Here is a 17564-nt window from a genome sequence, read left to right as displayed (position 1 = left end):
TCAAAGCAGAGTTTTTTTTATCCCAGACCACTCTGCTGCGGGCAGGGAAGGGACTTAAATCTTAGTCTTCCACATCCACACCAGGACCCTAACCACCAGGCTAAGGAGTGTAAGAGGGTCCCACCCTACGCAGCTCTAGCACTCTCCTGACCATTGATAACCTCAAGGATCTGGTGACAGCCGGGAAATTCATCTCTTTCAATGATCCTATGAAGAGAGCTGAGTGAATATTTACTTTGCAGGCAATTTGGGGAAAAAATGGGCCACACTGAAAATGATGTTTTTTGAATTTTTTCGGCAAATAGAAAAGCTTGAGTTGAACCTCCATGAAACATTTTGGCAATGTTGAAAAGTCTTAGCCCTGAAAGTTTCTGTTTAGCTTTTCAGGAATTTTGACGAAAGGAAAGGAGGACAAGAGTCACAGAGGAGGAGGTTGTGGTACTGCTACATCCCTTATTAACTTTAGCCTTCAACTGGGATGGGAGAAACCTGGGCTCAGTTCCCCCCTTCTACCTAACATAGGGACAGGAATGGAACGTGGATCTCCCCCATTCCCAGAGAGGGGCCTAGCCACTGGGCATGGGGATATTCTGGTGTGAGGCTCTCTCAGTCTCTCCTTTTGAAGCTGCCCCTTTTATATAAACAATTACAGAGTCACTGGAGCAGGGATTTGAACTTGTGCCTCCCACATCCTACATGAGTGCCTTAACGACCAGGCCATGGAATCCTTTTCACTCTTTTTCTTTGGCCCAACGACTATCCACTGTCATCATGAAAGACTACAAAGACATCCTGATAATATTTTTTTTTCTAAAATTGCCTTATTAGAAATCTTCCACATCTGGAAATAGCTTTTAGAAATTCATGGCAGGTCCGTATGTAACAGATACAACTGAGTGGCAATATGCTCTTCTGGGGAGGAAGAGTCCAATATGCTCTGGTGGTTTTTTACTAAAATTAAGAAAATTAGTGTACAGGTAATGAACTAATGAACTAATTAGTGAACTAATTACAAACAAGGTGAAGATCTTATCGTATGTATCTTATTGCTTAGCAATTCACACTATCATGTGACCCAAGTAACAGGCCTTTCAGTGGTGTGAAAGTAGACAGTGTCTGTAGCAAACTGCTTTGCCCTGGCTGCCAGAAGTCCCTGATTACTAAGTTTTTTATTAGAACATTATTTAATATAGGCATTTTCCATTAGGATTGGGCATCCCCATTCTCAGACCTTGTTTATACTAGAAAACTGCATCAGTTTAAAAAATTGGATGCACTAAAATCAGTTTAAACTTTACACATATTGATTTATCTTAATTTGGTGAATTCCTGTAAGCAAACCTTTAAACTACAGAAGCATCTTTAAACTGATGTAAGTGTGTAGATAGGAGATTGTGACAGTTTAACTAGACCAATTTGTAATCAGTTTTAGTTAAACTGGTGCATCCTTTCTGACAAGGCCTCAGCCTCTTGATCTAAGAAGTTACTCAATAGCCCCATTTAGTTGGTTTATTCCGCTTTGCATCACGATTAGTTATTTTACTATGCATCGGTTAAAATTTAAATGTGCTAAACACATTGTATACTATTATGGGGTGTGAACTTTTGCCTTTCATTCATATTGCAAACTACAGTCAGCTGCTTATGAATAGAAAAGCTTCTCCATGCTACAGTTTTCTAGGATGTTGATACTGCATTTAATTACCAGCTCTTCTCACCTGTAATGAGTGTATGGAATGAGATTTGGTATCTCCAGCATCTGGGCATCAGGTTCATTCTCCACCTCATATAGACTCACCCACTCCTCCTCCTCTCCTAGAACACCAACCTATAGTTGAGAAGTGTAGGAACAAACGTTAACCAGACAACACAATGTCCACACTGGCAACATGTGTAATTGCTGCAGTGGAAGGGCAGACACCTTTAAATCAAGAGTAACTAGCTAACATTTGTTTTATGTGCTGTGGCACTCACCAATGGTAAATATGAAACAGTGGCACTTCCAGCCTGCCTTATATACTGCTGAGATTTCACTTTTGATTCACTGGTGAGGCCTATTGCAAAGACATATCATAACCCAGAGTAAAGAGGGCTAAAGCCATGTTTGATTCATCTGCATATTAGTATCTGGAAGGCAAAAGTGCTGGCTAGTGTTATAACAAAAATGAAGAGTTGACTTCATCAGAATAAATTTCAGTAACTGATGCAGATTAGCCAGGTCTGAGTGGAGGCAAAGCAAGGGCCCCTCAGTAATGAAGACAGAGAACAAAAGAAGACAAAGAACAAAGGAGCTTTGTGCTGCGCTGAGACCACACTCCTCTATACGCAGCGCTCTGTATTAATTAACCACTGTCTGTGGCCAAGAGCCAGCTCGGCACAGCCCCTCAGCTAGCGTACTGCTAGCAGGGGCAGAACAGTCGTGGGAATTTAAAGCATTACATTCCACATGCCATCTCCAGGTGAAAACTGAAGTAGAAACAGTCAGAACTTAAAAGAGAGACACCAATGGATAAGAAGGGAGACAGGGTCTTTCACTGGGTCTCAGAAGCTGACAGCAACAGTAGGCTGAAGACTGGGCCAGGCCTGATAGAGCGGTAGCAAGGATCTTGGGAGGGAGCTGGAAAAGAGAGTGAGGAGGATGAGTTATTAGCTTGGTGACTCAGGAGTGCAGCAGAAAGGGTCTCAGATAGAGCCCTCAAATATAATCTTACACCCGCTAACACCACACTGTAACTCTGTATTCCACTTACCCTTCTGTGCCTCTTAAAGAGTAAACCAAAAGAGTGCTCACTTCCCTCGTTTAATGGCAACAGACTCTGGACAGCTACTGTGTATTAGTGTACATTGTCTATCATGTGGCCCCATCACTGTAGTATCTAGCACTGCTGACTATTTAAAATAGAAATAAATTTCTACCTCATTCTCTCTTTCTTCCTATAGGAGAAGTAGCTTGATTAATTTATAGATTTCTTGTTTGTTTGGGTATGAGTTGGTGTATTGTGTGTCTATGAGCTTGTGCATGCAGAAATTGAGAGAAAATTAAACTGAAGAAATGAGTTTAGCACTTGATTCAGAAAGTGGTTGGTTTTGTCATCATTCTGGCAGACAACAGCTTTCATGGAGAGTCATGGTCACGGATGGAGAGGAGGTCTCTCAGATACCTAGGGCCAGTCCCAAGGATGTCAATGATAATTTCACAGAAAAGAACTAGAAGCTTCTTACAGAAAAAATAAAGTCTGGGAAATTTTGAACACTCTGTGCGAAGATCCCAATTCTTTATATTACAGAGCTTTTTGCAAAGTACCAGGGCACAGAAGCATAGAGAAGGCATCGGAAATCATATCTCCACTCTGAAAATGAGCAGCCCCAGACTGAGCCCAAGGAATAAATATCTGATAAAAAGATACGTTTTCTTTAACAACTCCAAATGGGGAGGGTGCTGAATGTTTAGGACAAAAGCAGAGAATACTTTCTAAAAGGCGTTTTTGATTAATTTTGTAGGAAATCTTTGGTAAATGGTTATTTTTGCAAGGCTCCTGGCTCTTAATGATATCACCTCAAAGCGCCGCAGTAAGTACATAGTAACAATCCACAATGTTTCAAAGACAGCAAAAAAATTTTTTCTGTCTCCTGCAGTGATTTAGATTCTCTTTTTAAAATCTTAAGAACAATAATAGCCCTTTGGAATATTTATTGCACAGCAAAGCACACCACAGGTTTCAATCCATATGCAGCAGCAGGCAGGTCATTAATACACATTAAGGACCACATGGTTCAACCACAGAGGCCCATGAGACTTTGTAAACAATTGACACTGAATCAAGCTTGAGAGGTGTCCAATTCCCTGCCTGTATTGCAGGTATGCATTTACCAGCTGGCTGTGAAACTGGAGACATTAAGGATCTTTCACTGATTGGATAACAGTGATGGTTCTGTGTGTTTAAGATCTTGGCAAGACTCAGAAAGGATGTCCCAAGTGAGACCCCACATCAGAACAAAGCTTTCTCTATCAGACAAGGATGACTGGTGCAGTCTCTGAGAAAAGGCAGACCCAGGACCAGTCTGGCACATTGGAAGTTTCCTCACTCGAAAGCCAGCTGGGTAACAGGTGGCATATTACCTGCTTCAGGGCCTTGGAGGCTATGGGCAGAATGGCTTTACAGACAGTAATTATTAACCTTGCTTAGACCTGTACACTGGTGAAAGATAAAAACAGGGAGGGGGATGAAAGCAGGAGGAGTAGAAGCAAACAACTGCAGGAGATGCTCAGGTCTCTCAGTAGAACTTTGAAGAAAAATAGAATACAGACTCAGAGAACTCCTTTTGTGGAAACCTGCCAACATCCCACCCATCTTCCAGTATCCTGGTACCAGCAGGAGGGCAACTTTCACATACAGGGCTTCAGCCTACCTCCACTGAAGTTAACAGTAGGACTCTGAGTGCACTTCCCCTGTATAAGAGCCAAATGAAGACAACTGGAGGGTGTTGTGGATGACTGGACAGACATAAATACTGTTGTAGGCCACTGTTAATTAGGTAAGAATTTATGAATTTAGCAGTAATGTTAGGAATCTGGCTTACAACAGAATGTGTAAAGGTGGGCTTTTGTTTTAACTGTTTTGATGTCTCTAACAGGGTCCCAGGTTCCATACACAGAGATGCAGAACTTTTTTGGTGATTCATCCTGATTTGTGGTTCTAGGACCTGTACAAAGATGCAGTTATTTTTGCAAAATCATTCTGGTGTCAGTTTAGAAGGGTCCTATCAGCTTCAAACAAAGGAGTATAAAAGGATCTTCCTCAGGTAGAGAGAACTGAGGGCAGGGACAGAGGAGTCCTTCAGGGAAAACAATTCTTTAGGAACAGGAGGAAGTTTAGGTTAAGGCTTATGTTTTGTTGTTGTTGTTTCAGATAACAATAAAAGCAACTCTAGGAAAGGATTAAGTCTGGAAAAGACCCACACAGATACACATGTGCACTGCGGTAGAAGCAGCATGGGAATGCCCCCTGCTTATAATGACCTTTGCAGACCTTTCGGTTGCTATCTGAATGTAAACTCTTCAATGCAGGGGACTGTCTTGTAGTTTGCCTCTGAACAGTGCCCAGCACAATCGGTCCACAATCCTGACTGGGGCTTGCGGGTGCTACAGCATTACAAATATAATACTGCCCATCAACTCATTCCTTTTAAGCCACTAAACATCAGCCATCACATAACGATAGCTATTGTTCATTTCCAACCAGGGCTGCATTTTGACTGATGCCCTAAGTGCTTAAGGCTCCATTCTGTTGTCAAACTCTTCAGCCATCCAGTCCCTTTGCCAAGGGAAGTATCACGGAGAGGGTAATGCTTTTAGAAACCAGACAATATAGAACAGTACCAGATTTATCATTCCAACCAATCATCGTTCAATATTGGAGTGAAAAATCAGAGGGGTTCGCCTCTTCACTTTTATGAGAAATGCTAATACAAAGAGTGGAAATGGTTGCAAACCTGGGAATGGTTATCAAGTACTAACTGCTGTAAATGGAACATGTTTCCATGGGTATATCTACATTGAAATTAAAACCCCATGGCTGGCCCGTACCAGATGGATTGTGCTTGTGGGGCTCAGGCTAAGGGGCTGTTTAATTGCTTAATAGACATTCAGGCTCGGACTCTGCGAGGTAGGAGAGTTCCCGAGCTCGGGCTGCAGCCCTAGCCCAAACATCTGTACTGCAATTAAACAGCCCCTTAGCCAGAGCCTGAGTCAGCAAGCACAGGCCAGCCATGGGTGTCTGTCTATAGTGTAGACATACTGTATATGTTCTACAGGCAACTTGTGTTCAGCTACAGTTCCTGGTATGTCAGTTTTCATTGCAGAGGTTTATAAGCAGGCATTTGAAGTCACTTTGGGAGGAAATTTGGTACAGAGGTTGTCAGCCCAGATGCAATATTTTCCTTACAAAAGAATACTTAAAATTGATTCAGCCATTTTTTGATTTAAAGATTGGCAAAGGTATAAAACTGTCAGAGTTCCAGACACTTTATTTACCAAGCTCTAAAGTGAAAATGACCTCAAGAGAAGTACCTTATACAATGGATGAATCTGAATAGCTCCATCGACACTCAGGTTTTGATTTAATCCGTGAAATAAGAGTAATTCTCAGTTAATGTTACCACTTCATTCTTAACTCACTGAGGTTATGGCTCCATATTGTAGTAGCACTTAAATATTTTCCTGGGTTGAAAAATCTGTTTTCCAGTTCTGACAGTGTTCTCCATTATAAGTACAGGAAATCTCTCTCAGCCCAGCAGAAATACTTTGTGTGTGCTCTCTCTCGTTCAGCACATACTCCCCCAGTTCTGAGACCCTGTGGTCGTCTCGTGAAGCCTCCTATTGCTTAAGTGTGGCACAGACAGTGCTTCCTGCCTCGGTTTCCTTCCTTGAGGTAGGTCTCCTCAGCCTTCCACACATCGGTCAGTTAGGAGATGTAGCTTGGCCCTCCAGCCAAGTCACAAACAAATGTAACCCCTTCTGGGGTAAGAAAAGGCCCAACAAACAAAAAGGTTCTTCCGCCCTGGTGGGCTTTTCTTCAGCTTGACCTGCGAGCCCCTGTTCCTCTAGGCTACCTTTCTACCCTTCCCCTGTTCCAGTATAGGACATTCAGCCTTTCGGGCTAGTTCGCCTGAAGTACTGTTCTCAGCCCCTGTTGAGCTCTTGCATCCTTCCCTGCTCCACGATACAGCACTGGCCCCCAGGCTGGTTCCTCTGGAGCACCCAACTTTCTGCAGATCCTGGCTCAGGGCTTCGGCAGGAGTGATTCCTCCCCAAACTGAGCTCTTTCAGCTCTTTTATGAGGATCAGCTGTTCATTAGCCTATCACCTGACCCCGTTAGTCCCCATCCCCTCAGCCAGGGAAACAGCTAATTATTTATGACTAGGGGAGGGAGGCTAGCTCCTTCTCCCCTTAAAGGGGACAGTTACACCATGACATTCTGCAATACCTAATCCCAGTGGGACCTCATACTTTGCCACAAGTCTTCTACTCACTTTGGGACAGCATTATTGATACCCATGGTGAATCAAACTTGGCAGCTGTTAATGTAATAATAATCTACTGAATTTTTGATGAGATGGGCAAAACACCTAGCAAAACATTCTCGCTGTGGTGTCATTTACACATGACTCCTGTCAGAGTCCCAGGAAATCCGGCAAGAAACAGGATGAAACTAGGCTGCAGCATGGAGAGAATCCAAACGTGAAACAATGAGGAACAACAGCCAGGATCTAAAACATATTTTTGGTGGGGAACTGCCCCCCCAAAATCAGTAGCATACATGCCCTTTATATTAGGCACTGAATGTATCTTCGAGTACATGGTGGTGTGTGGCAATATGAAGGATTTATTGACATGAGTTTGCGATGACCACATTACTCATCAGTGGCAAAGCCATAAGTCAGTTATTCCAAACAGATGTCAATAAAGCCTTCATGCCCACACCACACTCTTCTTTACTTTGCCAATGCTGGTTGTTTCACAAAAAAAAAACAATTTTAAAAATGTTTTTAAATGGTCTTCTGACTATTTTTTGTACTTCTGGTTTGGAAATCCAGTTTGCTTCAGTATTATGGGTTTAACTGTACAAAATGAAAGCGAGGAAAACTACTGCTAATAAATTTTAATAAACCTCTTAAGAAATATGCCATGTCGATTTACTATAAATCAGGGTGATGAGATTTTAATGTTTGATATCGCAATACCAGACAAAGTTAGAATGAAAGGTCCCGGTTCTCCTTTCACTTTCCTTGGTGCAAACCAGGAGTAATTCCATTGACCTCAGTGGAGATACACGAGTGGACAAGAGGAGGGAATCAGCATACTACTTGCAAGCTGGGATTTCAAGCTCCCCAATGTTATGAAACAAGTGTTTTTAGCTCAAAGAGCTTATGCAGTATTAGACATTAAAAAGGTCACTCATCCAAAAATCAAATATAACATGTCCTGCACCTGCTCCTATCTGACTCAGCCTCCTACCACATATGGAAAGAAAGAAGGAAACATTTTGGCGGCAGGGTGTTGTTATATATACAAACAACTAGGGCTGTCAAATTATTTAAAAAATAATCACAATTGATCGTGAGATAAGAACAGTTGCAATTAATCACAGTTTTAATCATACTGTTAAACAATAATAGAATACCAATTTAAATTTATTGTAATTTTTGGATGTTTTCTACATTTTCAAATATATTGATTTCAATTACAACACAAAATGGAAAGTGTACAGGGCTCACTTTATATTATCTTCTTTTACTACAAATATTTGCACTGTAAAAAGATAAGCAAAAGAAATAGTATTTTTCAATTCACCTCATACAAGTACTGTAGTGCAATCTCTTTATTGTGAAAGTGCAACTTACAAATGTAGATTTATATATAACTGCACTCAAAAACAAAACAATGTAAAAATTTAGAGCCCATAAGTTTCAGCACACTGGGGCATACGAATGTTTAGCATATTTGGCATGTAAATAACTTTCAACGCCGGCTACAACAGTGCCATGCGAATGCGTGTTCTCACATTCAGGTGAGATTGTAAATAAGAACAGGGCAGCATTATCTCCCGTAAATATAAACAAACTTGTTTGTTTTAGCAATTGTCTGAACAAGAAGTAGGACTGAGTGAACTTGTATGAGGCAAACTGAAAAATACAATTTCTTTTGTTTATCTTTTTTACAGTGTGATTAATCGCAACTATTTTTTAATCTAGTTAATTTGTTTTGGGTTAATCACATGCATTAACTGTGATTAATTGACAGCCTTACAAACAACAGATGGAAATTGTTTGTAGAGGCTCAAAGATTTGGAATATTGGAAGGAGACCCAGTAGAGATGGAATAGTGGGCCAAGTGCAGGAGAGGAATTCAAAAGTTCAAAGTAAATTAAATTTATTCCATGGTTGCAGCAGCTGAAATAAAGGAAAATAATCTCCTGGTTACCAAGTTCCCATAGAACACATGCAGTGTGAGAGTACAAGTTCATACTTAGGTCAGCTGAGACCTCAGTCATGCTTTGTCATGAGCCCACATTGTTGTACTGCCCCTGGAGCTACAGCCTTGCATAAGTCAAATTTTGCATAAGTCGGGAACGTATCTCCAACAATTATGCCAAAAAGAAAAAAAAAGCTTACAGAATTTACAGAACTTTTTCCGTAAGTCCGGATTTCCATAAGTCGAGTTTGCGTAACCCAAGGGAACATCTGTACTGCAGTTTCCTCAGACTGATGCTTTATTCTAAATGAATCAGTACTTTTTTCATCCATTCTTTTTATTGTATAGCTTGGCTGCATACAGTTCACTGCAAGCAATTAATTCTCAATATTTGAAACTTGATCCATGCTAGCTGGTTGTGATTGTTCACATAAGTCCCCTGGTTTTACATCTTTTCCCTGATTATAAGAGTTACACACATCCAATCTGGTTTCATTCATTACAACAGTGGTTTTCAACCGGTGGGGGTCCGGCAGACTATGTCCAAGATATCCAAAGAGGTGCGCACCTCCATTTGAAATTTTGTAGGGGTTCACAAATGAAACAAGGTTGAAAACCACTACATTAGAATATAAAAACAATGACCTCCCTCACTGAAAACAGAAACTTAAAGAGCACTTTTAATACTGCATAAGAGAAATTTGGTGATCCAAATATACAGCAGGGAATAGTACTCCATGGTATGTATGTACATTGCACACCCACACAGCTGAGATGGGTTTGTCAGGTATGAAGCTTAAGGGGAACTCCAAAGACTTTAAAAAGATGACACCCCCCCCCTCCAATTATTTAAAGTTCCTAAATTTAACTAAGTAGCTACTAGTAGAGTCCTACCGCTTGTATTTCTTTTTTTTTTAATATACCAGATATTGTGATGTGATATATGGCTGGGACCAGTCCAATAATTCTGACTGACACAAGTGGTCTCACTAAAGACCATCAAACTATTTATAATGAGTAAGATTACTCCCATAAGTAAGGATTGCAGAATTAAGTCCTTGAATTGTGTTGGAGAATTTTATGTTTTCCAAAAAATTATAAATAATAAGTTTAAGAGATACCCTAATCAGTAATCTAGCATTGTTCTTGTGCAGACTAATGAAGACAGTTTCAAACAAAACAATGCATTGCAAAATCAATTTCGTCCTTGCTTATATGCCAATACCTCCATTCAGAGTTCTGCATTTCTCCTGGAGAAGCTGAGGACATCACTATCAATGTAAAGCAGCATAGAGAACTCCATCCGCCACAACTTCTCAGGTGACAAAGATTCCACAGGCAGCAGAAATACAGAAGTTTGAACCCAGGTATTGGCAGGTAGTAAAACCTTCCTGTTCACATTATGGATATTGACTTCTGATTCTGATCGAAATTACACGAGAGTAAATCAGCAGTGACTCCTCAAGTGCTCTCAGTCATCCCAGAGGTGATGGAATCCAGGACCAGTGTACAACCTAAGGGACAATACTGCATTTATAACAGGTTGAAGGCCAGATCCTCAGCTGTGGCAGCACAGCAGCCTTTGCAATCCTCTGATCATGAAGCATTCTGTTCAAAGGCTGGAGCTAAGACATACATTAGAGCAACCTAAAGGCTACTCAAATCTGCTTTAGCTACCAATAGCCTCACCCCATTTCCCCTGGCAATGCCCCCTACACAGGCAACCACTGAGCATCCCCCTACAACAGGGGAATCATTTGGAAGCTGGAGTCTCTGGGCACAGCAACTATTATGTTGCTATAATGCACAAAGAAGCATTAAGTGGTTTTTTATTTTAATTTTAGGACTGAAATGTTATTGTATTGGCACAGCAGCTATTACCACCATCATGACTGCTGCAGAGATGACAGTTTAAAACAGTTTTGTGATATTGTAAAAATCAGATGCTTAAATTTGATTCTAGTTGATAGAAACAGTAAAAGCTTTAGATTTGAAAACCACAGGCTGTTTCCATGTATGCTTTAACTGTAACATTCAAATGTAAGTAGAAATGACAAAGGAAAAACACTACCCTAAAACAGAGCCTCTGAAAAGGTAAAATATAACAACACGAGAAGCAAAAGAAGCTGTTCAGCTCACTGTACTGCCAGAGGCATGAAGAAAGCCTTGCTCAGACCAGCAATTTCTATTTTTAAACTTGCAGTTGTTTCCGTGTCATGGCATCAGGGGCTTTCAGCAGACGCACCAGTGACTGGAAACATTCCTTCAGTAATTCATGAATGATAAATCTTGGGCTCAAAGCATCCCTGATTTAGCTGGGTTCTTTTTCACAGAATGCTACAATTAAAGGAGGTCCTTGTCCACAGATATAATGCAGTTAGGTCAGTGAATGGAAAAGATCAGAAAGACTATAAATCATTACTGTGGGCTGTAACATAGTTTTAAAGCCTTAATGGGAAAGTCCTCCTATCATATCGAGTCCAAATAGCTGGGTTTGGTGCAGATGAGACATTCTGAGAGAGCAATGGTAGAAGGAATCCCTCCTCAATCCCAGGCTGCACAGCAGTATGAGTGCTACTCCACACTCACTCCTGGTGAGCCCCTTTCCATAGAGGATGATATGGCTGGTGGAGCTGTGTTTTCGCAGACACTAGTCCCACTCCTCATCCAGGTCCTGCATCTCTCCTGGCCACAAAACCCCTCTCTGTGAGGGAGCATACGCAAAGCTTGGCTTCAGAGCACGCATACTGTGTGGATTCCTGTTGGGGTTCCAAGAATCCCCTTACCTGGCACAACAAAAGGCCTCTAAGCTCTGTTGGCATCCGAGACCCTCCATGGATGCGGAGGAGAGGGTTTTACCCTTAATTGTTATTAAGCTGTTTTAATACTTTGAGATTAATTTTATTTCAATGGTGTTTTGTGATCCAATGTAGCTCACAAATTAACAAGTTCTCAGCAACATCCTTGTGGTGTTCCAGAATGTGCCAAACCATCAGATTGTAGGTTTCACCATTTCACTTTGTAATATGCAATAAAGTGTATGTCAATGGATCAAAATGTACCAATTAGTTCACAATGATCTCATTACCAAGTGAATGAATTGTATCAACATATCTAAAGTGGTGACGTTGATTGAAGAAATCCAACATTTGGTTTTAAAAACAGATTATATTATTTATAAAGATTCATGGGCAGAAAAGAAGCAGCACAACTCATCTGTCAGGAGAACTGAGATACGTACATTTCCTCCAAGGCATAATGACAGAAACCAGGAGGAATATTGTTTAAAACTAACGAGGAAGAGAATTCACCCTATACATATCTAAAGACCTGGATAGGAAACACAGGCATATTTCATTACATGATAACACAACCTCATTAATGTTTGGACATTTGCTATATAAAGCAATTCATCCTGTTCTTACCCTTTGTAGCCTATAAACTAATACCCAAGGTATAGTACTTGATCTGTTAACTCACCTAAAGGAATCTGAAATCAGGTTTCCATTACTAAAAATTTTCAAAGATGTTGGACTTAGTTTGCTTAGTTTAGCGACAAAGAGTCCTGTGGCACCTTAAAGACTAACAGAAGTATTGGAGCATAAGCTTTCATGAGTGAATACCCACTGCATCTGACGAAGTGGGTATTCACCCACGAAAGCTCATGCTCCAATACTTCTGTTAGTCTATAAGGTGCCACAGGACTCAGTCTGGATCTGTAAAAAGCGACAAACACCCCTCTGATGCTTAGTTTAGGTTTCATCTTACGTTTTCCTGAAAACACATGCAAAGCTTCTTACATAGGTCCATCTGAATTATTCAAAGAATGAGACCCCTCAGATATATATTATGTGTGGGTCTTAAGATATTTACCGTACAAGAAACCTTCAGTTTGCTCCTGAGTTTCCTTTGTTTATCTTTTTGTTCTGCCTGTGCACAAAAATTAAAACATACAGATGACCCCTTTCTCTCCCTGGTTGTTCCATTGCCTTTTCTTGGCTAACCCTTCTGAATTCTCTTGGGTTTTAACCTCTACTTTCTCTCCCAAGAAACCAAATATCACCAAAACAATCAGTCCAGTGGTCACTTGTTCAAGACCTTGTATCTGAAGCTGATCAAAAATGTGATTTGAGAAGCAGTGGAAGATTCAGATGATCTATTACTGATCAGAAACCTCAACAGATTTTTGTCATGTACGTACCTGTCCCTCTACTATCCACTTGGAGATGGAGGTTTTCCCATCATATCCAGGCCGGAACTGAAGCGTGGCAGAGCGAGGACTGATGTTAGAAATAACCAGATTAGATGGGGCACCGGGGAGTTCTGTAGAAATTAAAACAAATTAAAAAGGGTAGAAATACTTTGGGATTTAGGGTACAAGTAGGCAGATTAATAAGTAGACATTCAACATTTCAGCAAGTAGTACAGTATATCACTTATAATAGAGCAAATACTTTAATTTTGCACAGACATATATAATTATATTATTATTTATACTACACCATATGTATGCATGGCATTTTACAGACTAATAAAATGACATATCCCTGTCTTGAGGACCCTAGAATCTAGATTAACATTGCACCACAAAAGTTACATAAGAAAAAGAGGCATGGTCTAGTGGTTAAGGTGGTCTGGAAATCTGGGCTCCATTCCCAGCTCTGCTAGCGAATTGCTGTGTGACCTCAAGGAAATCACTTAAACTCTCTATGCTTCAGTTCCCCATCTATAAAATGGAGATAATATTTACCTACCTCATAAAATGTATAGAGGTTTAATATATAAATGATAGCAAGAGAGTGATATCCTGGTGTCTGACTGTTGGGTCTTGGTCACATGCTCAGGGTCTAACTGATCACCATATTTGGGGTCAGGAAGGAATTTTCCCCTGGGTCAGACAGACAAAAAACCCACAAGATCTCTGTCTTTCTCTGCGCTGTGGGACATGGGGCACTTGCTGGTTTGAACTAGAGTAAATGGCGGATTCTCTGTAACTTGAAGTCTTTAAATCAAGATCTGAGGACTTCAGTAACTCAGCCAGAGGTTAGGGGGTCTATTACAGGAGTGGGTGGGTGAGGTTCTGCAGCCTGCAAGGTGCAGGAGGTCAGACTAGATGATCCCTTCTGACCTTAATGTCTACGAGTCTATGAGATGGAAGGTTCTTGGAATAGGGTAGCAAGATTTCTGACAACCTATCTAGTTAGCAGGTGTTGGAACTCTGCAGAGAAATGTTGACCAGTATCTGCTGACTCAGTGTGGCAGATCCGGTTTGTTAACTACATGCTGGATATAAGTTAGGTGGCAGTGACTCTTTAGGCAGAAGAAATGGGGGTATAGGACAGAGAGGTCTCTGTAGAGAAATCCCATGATCAGCCAAGCATAAGCTGCTTGCTTGCTGGGCTGGTGCCTGGAGCCGGCCCTGGCTCTAGGATGTGGAACTACTTCCTCTACAAGATCTCTCGCATGCCAGCACTCTCCACTTCTGTAAATATTTTTGTATTTGTATCACACAAATATCTTACAGTCCAAGTGCACTGCAGTTCTAATCCTTACAAATAGAAAAAAATCTTTCTTTGTTTTTAAAAAGCATCTAAACTCCCTTGCCCCCAGAGTTGTGGGTTTTTTGGATTTTTTTAATAATAGTCACGGCTCACCCCATATCTGATGTTACTTTATAAATGCAGAAAGATACTATAATAAGTATCTATTTTATTACCTTTCCCTCTCATTCCTCCATCCCTTCTGTTCTTTTTTAATTATGTTGTACTGTGCCTTCGTCATTAGAAATAAAAGCGTTATTATTACCGTACTCAGGAAACCAGCGTTTCCTGGAATGCAGCCGCACACAGGAGTCAGTATACTTTGGGTCATTCTCTGTAGTTTTACCAACCTGGGGGCACTCCAGAGGAAATGGTAGAGGAGGTGACCAACCCAGTGCCTTTTGCAGTCATAGCTGCCACCTCAATAGTGTAGGTCGTGAGAGACGACAGCCCAGTGATTTTGTATTCAAGGGTTGTGTTGGCTAGAGTGCGAGCCAGACGAGATTCATTCCTGCTGTACACCTCCCAGGAGATCTGGTAGCCTAGAAAACAATTACACAGAAGTCAAGGAGTTGTAACAATGGTGTGTTCTTTGTCTTCCTGTGCATGATAATCCAAAGTTCACAAACTGTGGTGGAACACTTGCTGCTGGTGGACGGTGGAGAGTTAGCTGAGGGTCATGTTGCTGGCTCTCCTCCAGCATGGATACCTTTTTACAGAAAGGAAAACACACTTAATGCATTAAGGCCAATTAAAAATACTTAAGTACTTTTCCAATACTACTTTTCCACATGAGAAATTATTGTGGATGTCACTGGGATATCATGTGACCATGAAATTGCAAAGGAGAAGAGAGGTGGTCTACATGGAAGAGCCTTCTATCAGTATGTAGCATACACAATAAAAAGGTTGAGGAACCCCAGGAATAATCTCTCTCTGAATGGTGGGATTTCAATTTATGAACTCTAAAAACATGAATAGGAAGAGACACTGAAAAACTCAAACTCTTCTCACCACCAAGTAGTTATAAAATTCAGTGAAAAATCTATGCGCAGCTACCAGGGTGACTCCTTTCCTAGGCTGAGGATCTAGAAATACTTACAAATCAGATGATAATGATCTTGCAGGAACACAGTGGGACTCTTACAGAAACAGAAAAACCTCTACTCCCCATATCTTCCTGCTGCACAGACTTTTTAGCAAGGTGAATCATTATCCTGACTTTTAAAACCTAGTGTAGCCGACCTATCATCCTAATCCCTACAAAGCCTGACCCTCCACCTCATTCTTCGATTGGAACCAGCCTGTTAAATATTTTCCTTCTTATCTCTTTTATATCTATTTGCCTTCCAGGAACTTCCTAAAGTTTCTACAGCCTGATTTGTTCAATTTTGTCTCTGAATGTGTTTGTTCTCCTCCTCATTCTCTTTGCTTGCTCTGCCCCTTCCTACACCTATCACAACTTTATTCTCCCTTAAACCCATTTGAACCTTACTGTGTCAGCCCCTGTGATTTGGCTCAGGGCAAAAAAGTACATGCAGCTCTCGAAATCAAAGGAAACGGATGTGATTCAAATGAGTATAAGAAAGGAACCCCTCTGACTGTACTGGGCACACACTGGCAAGGGAAAGGCAGGCCTTCCAACCACGTGCCTTCCTCAACATCTCCCAGTGCTGAACTCGGACAACTCACATTGTTTTCAGTGATAACAACATAAGTGATGAATACGTACAAGTTGAAATAACAATGTGCAGTGATTTTAATCAGAAGTGTTTACTGCAGAGAAGCAACATGATCTAGCAAATTAGATACTGGAGAGGGAACCAGGAATTCCTGAATGCTAACCCTGGATCAGCGATTTAAACACTCAATGCCTGAGTTTCCCCCAGCAGTAAAATGGGAATGATAATAATCTATTTATATCTCAGATGTGTTGTGGGGTTTCATTAACGTTCATGAAGCAAGCAGTATTATTTCCCAGAGAGATCATACTTTGTGTAGCACAGATGGTTATTGAAAAAAAAATTATTAAGAGCAGTAGTGGGTGGGTGTGGTTCTGTGGCTGGCAATGTGCAGGAGATCAGACTAGATGATCACGATGGTCCCTTCTGACCTTCAAGTCTATGAGTATGCAGACTTTGAAAAATGGGTCTATTGACCTATTAATAAAGGGTGAAGGTCACAGCAACAACAGAGTAAAAGCAAGGCTCTCCCCACTCTTTGCTGCCCAGTGTTGGGGTTATGGGCAGCATGAGCTCACAGGGAACCTCTTCATCCCTTGCACACCTCAGAGGAGAGCACTCTGTGCTGTCCAAATAGACCAGTGGGGGGTGGGGAGGGTTGGGAGATGAACCAGGAAAACTGCAACTATGCAGGATCTTGCGACTCAAAATGCCTGCATGGGGGCACACAATCAGTAGCCACTCTTAGCCCAGAAGCTGCCAAAGGGCAATTCACAGCTGGGATAGTGGTCAGACAGGAATTGCACTGCAGACCTATAATCTGCCCATGATTTGTGGAGAGGGCTGATATTTTCTCCATTCCTGCTTAGCATCCTGATTATTGAGGCTGTGTGTGGGGAAGGGGGAATTTCACCCATAATGCACAAACAAAATAAAACGTTTGAAGATTTTTTTTTAAACTAAAAGATAAATAAGGTATTTGCAATGTTTTTCCTATCCATCTGTGCCCAAAGGACAAGTGACAATATCCTGTCCTAAGTTAAACAATGTGAACTTTCCTCTGCAGATGTAATATGTTTAGGAGCAAACATAAATCACCAAATTTTGAGGATTCACCTCTGTACATATTACGGGTTGCCCATCACTACTCCAAAGCCATACTGTATTTGGAAAGAGATCTAGTTTTGCTGCATATCAGGCATGGGCTATTGATGCTTTTATTTACTGAAAAGAGAGTCTCCAGGAAAAATACACCAAGATGTATCATTTACAATGTCAATCTAGAGCGAAAACAGAGGCAGCAATTCCAATAATAAAATGATTAGAGTCTATCCATATAAAAACACAAATCAAAATACATACACACA

The 17564-nt window shown here is 41.0% G+C and overlaps 1 protein-coding gene across 21 annotated transcripts in view; it reads right to left on the bottom strand.

Annotated features, from left to right (window-relative positions):
• The window catches only part of SDK1 (sidekick cell adhesion molecule 1), a 656852-nt gene that overhangs the window by 108531 nt on the left and 530757 nt on the right, over window positions 1-17564 (bottom strand). For all 21 annotated transcript variants that reach the window (XM_039493139.1, XM_039493140.1, XM_039493143.1 and 18 more), the window contains 3 exons: window positions 14866-15057; window positions 13177-13298; window positions 1719-1828 (listed from right to left, as the gene is read on the bottom strand). In XM_039493139.1, the coding sequence (XP_039349073.1) occupies window positions 1719-1828; window positions 13177-13298; window positions 14866-15057 (424 nt within the window). The remainder of the gene's footprint in view (window positions 1-1718; window positions 1829-13176; window positions 13299-14865; window positions 15058-17564) is intronic.

This window comes from Mauremys reevesii, linkage group 10, assembly GCF_016161935.1.
Source record: "Mauremys reevesii isolate NIE-2019 linkage group 10, ASM1616193v1, whole genome shotgun sequence".
NCBI lineage: Eukaryota > Metazoa > Chordata > Testudines > Geoemydidae > Mauremys > Mauremys reevesii.
The sequence above is the reverse complement of the archived record's forward strand: the minus strand, read 5'-3'. Positions and strand labels throughout refer to the sequence as shown.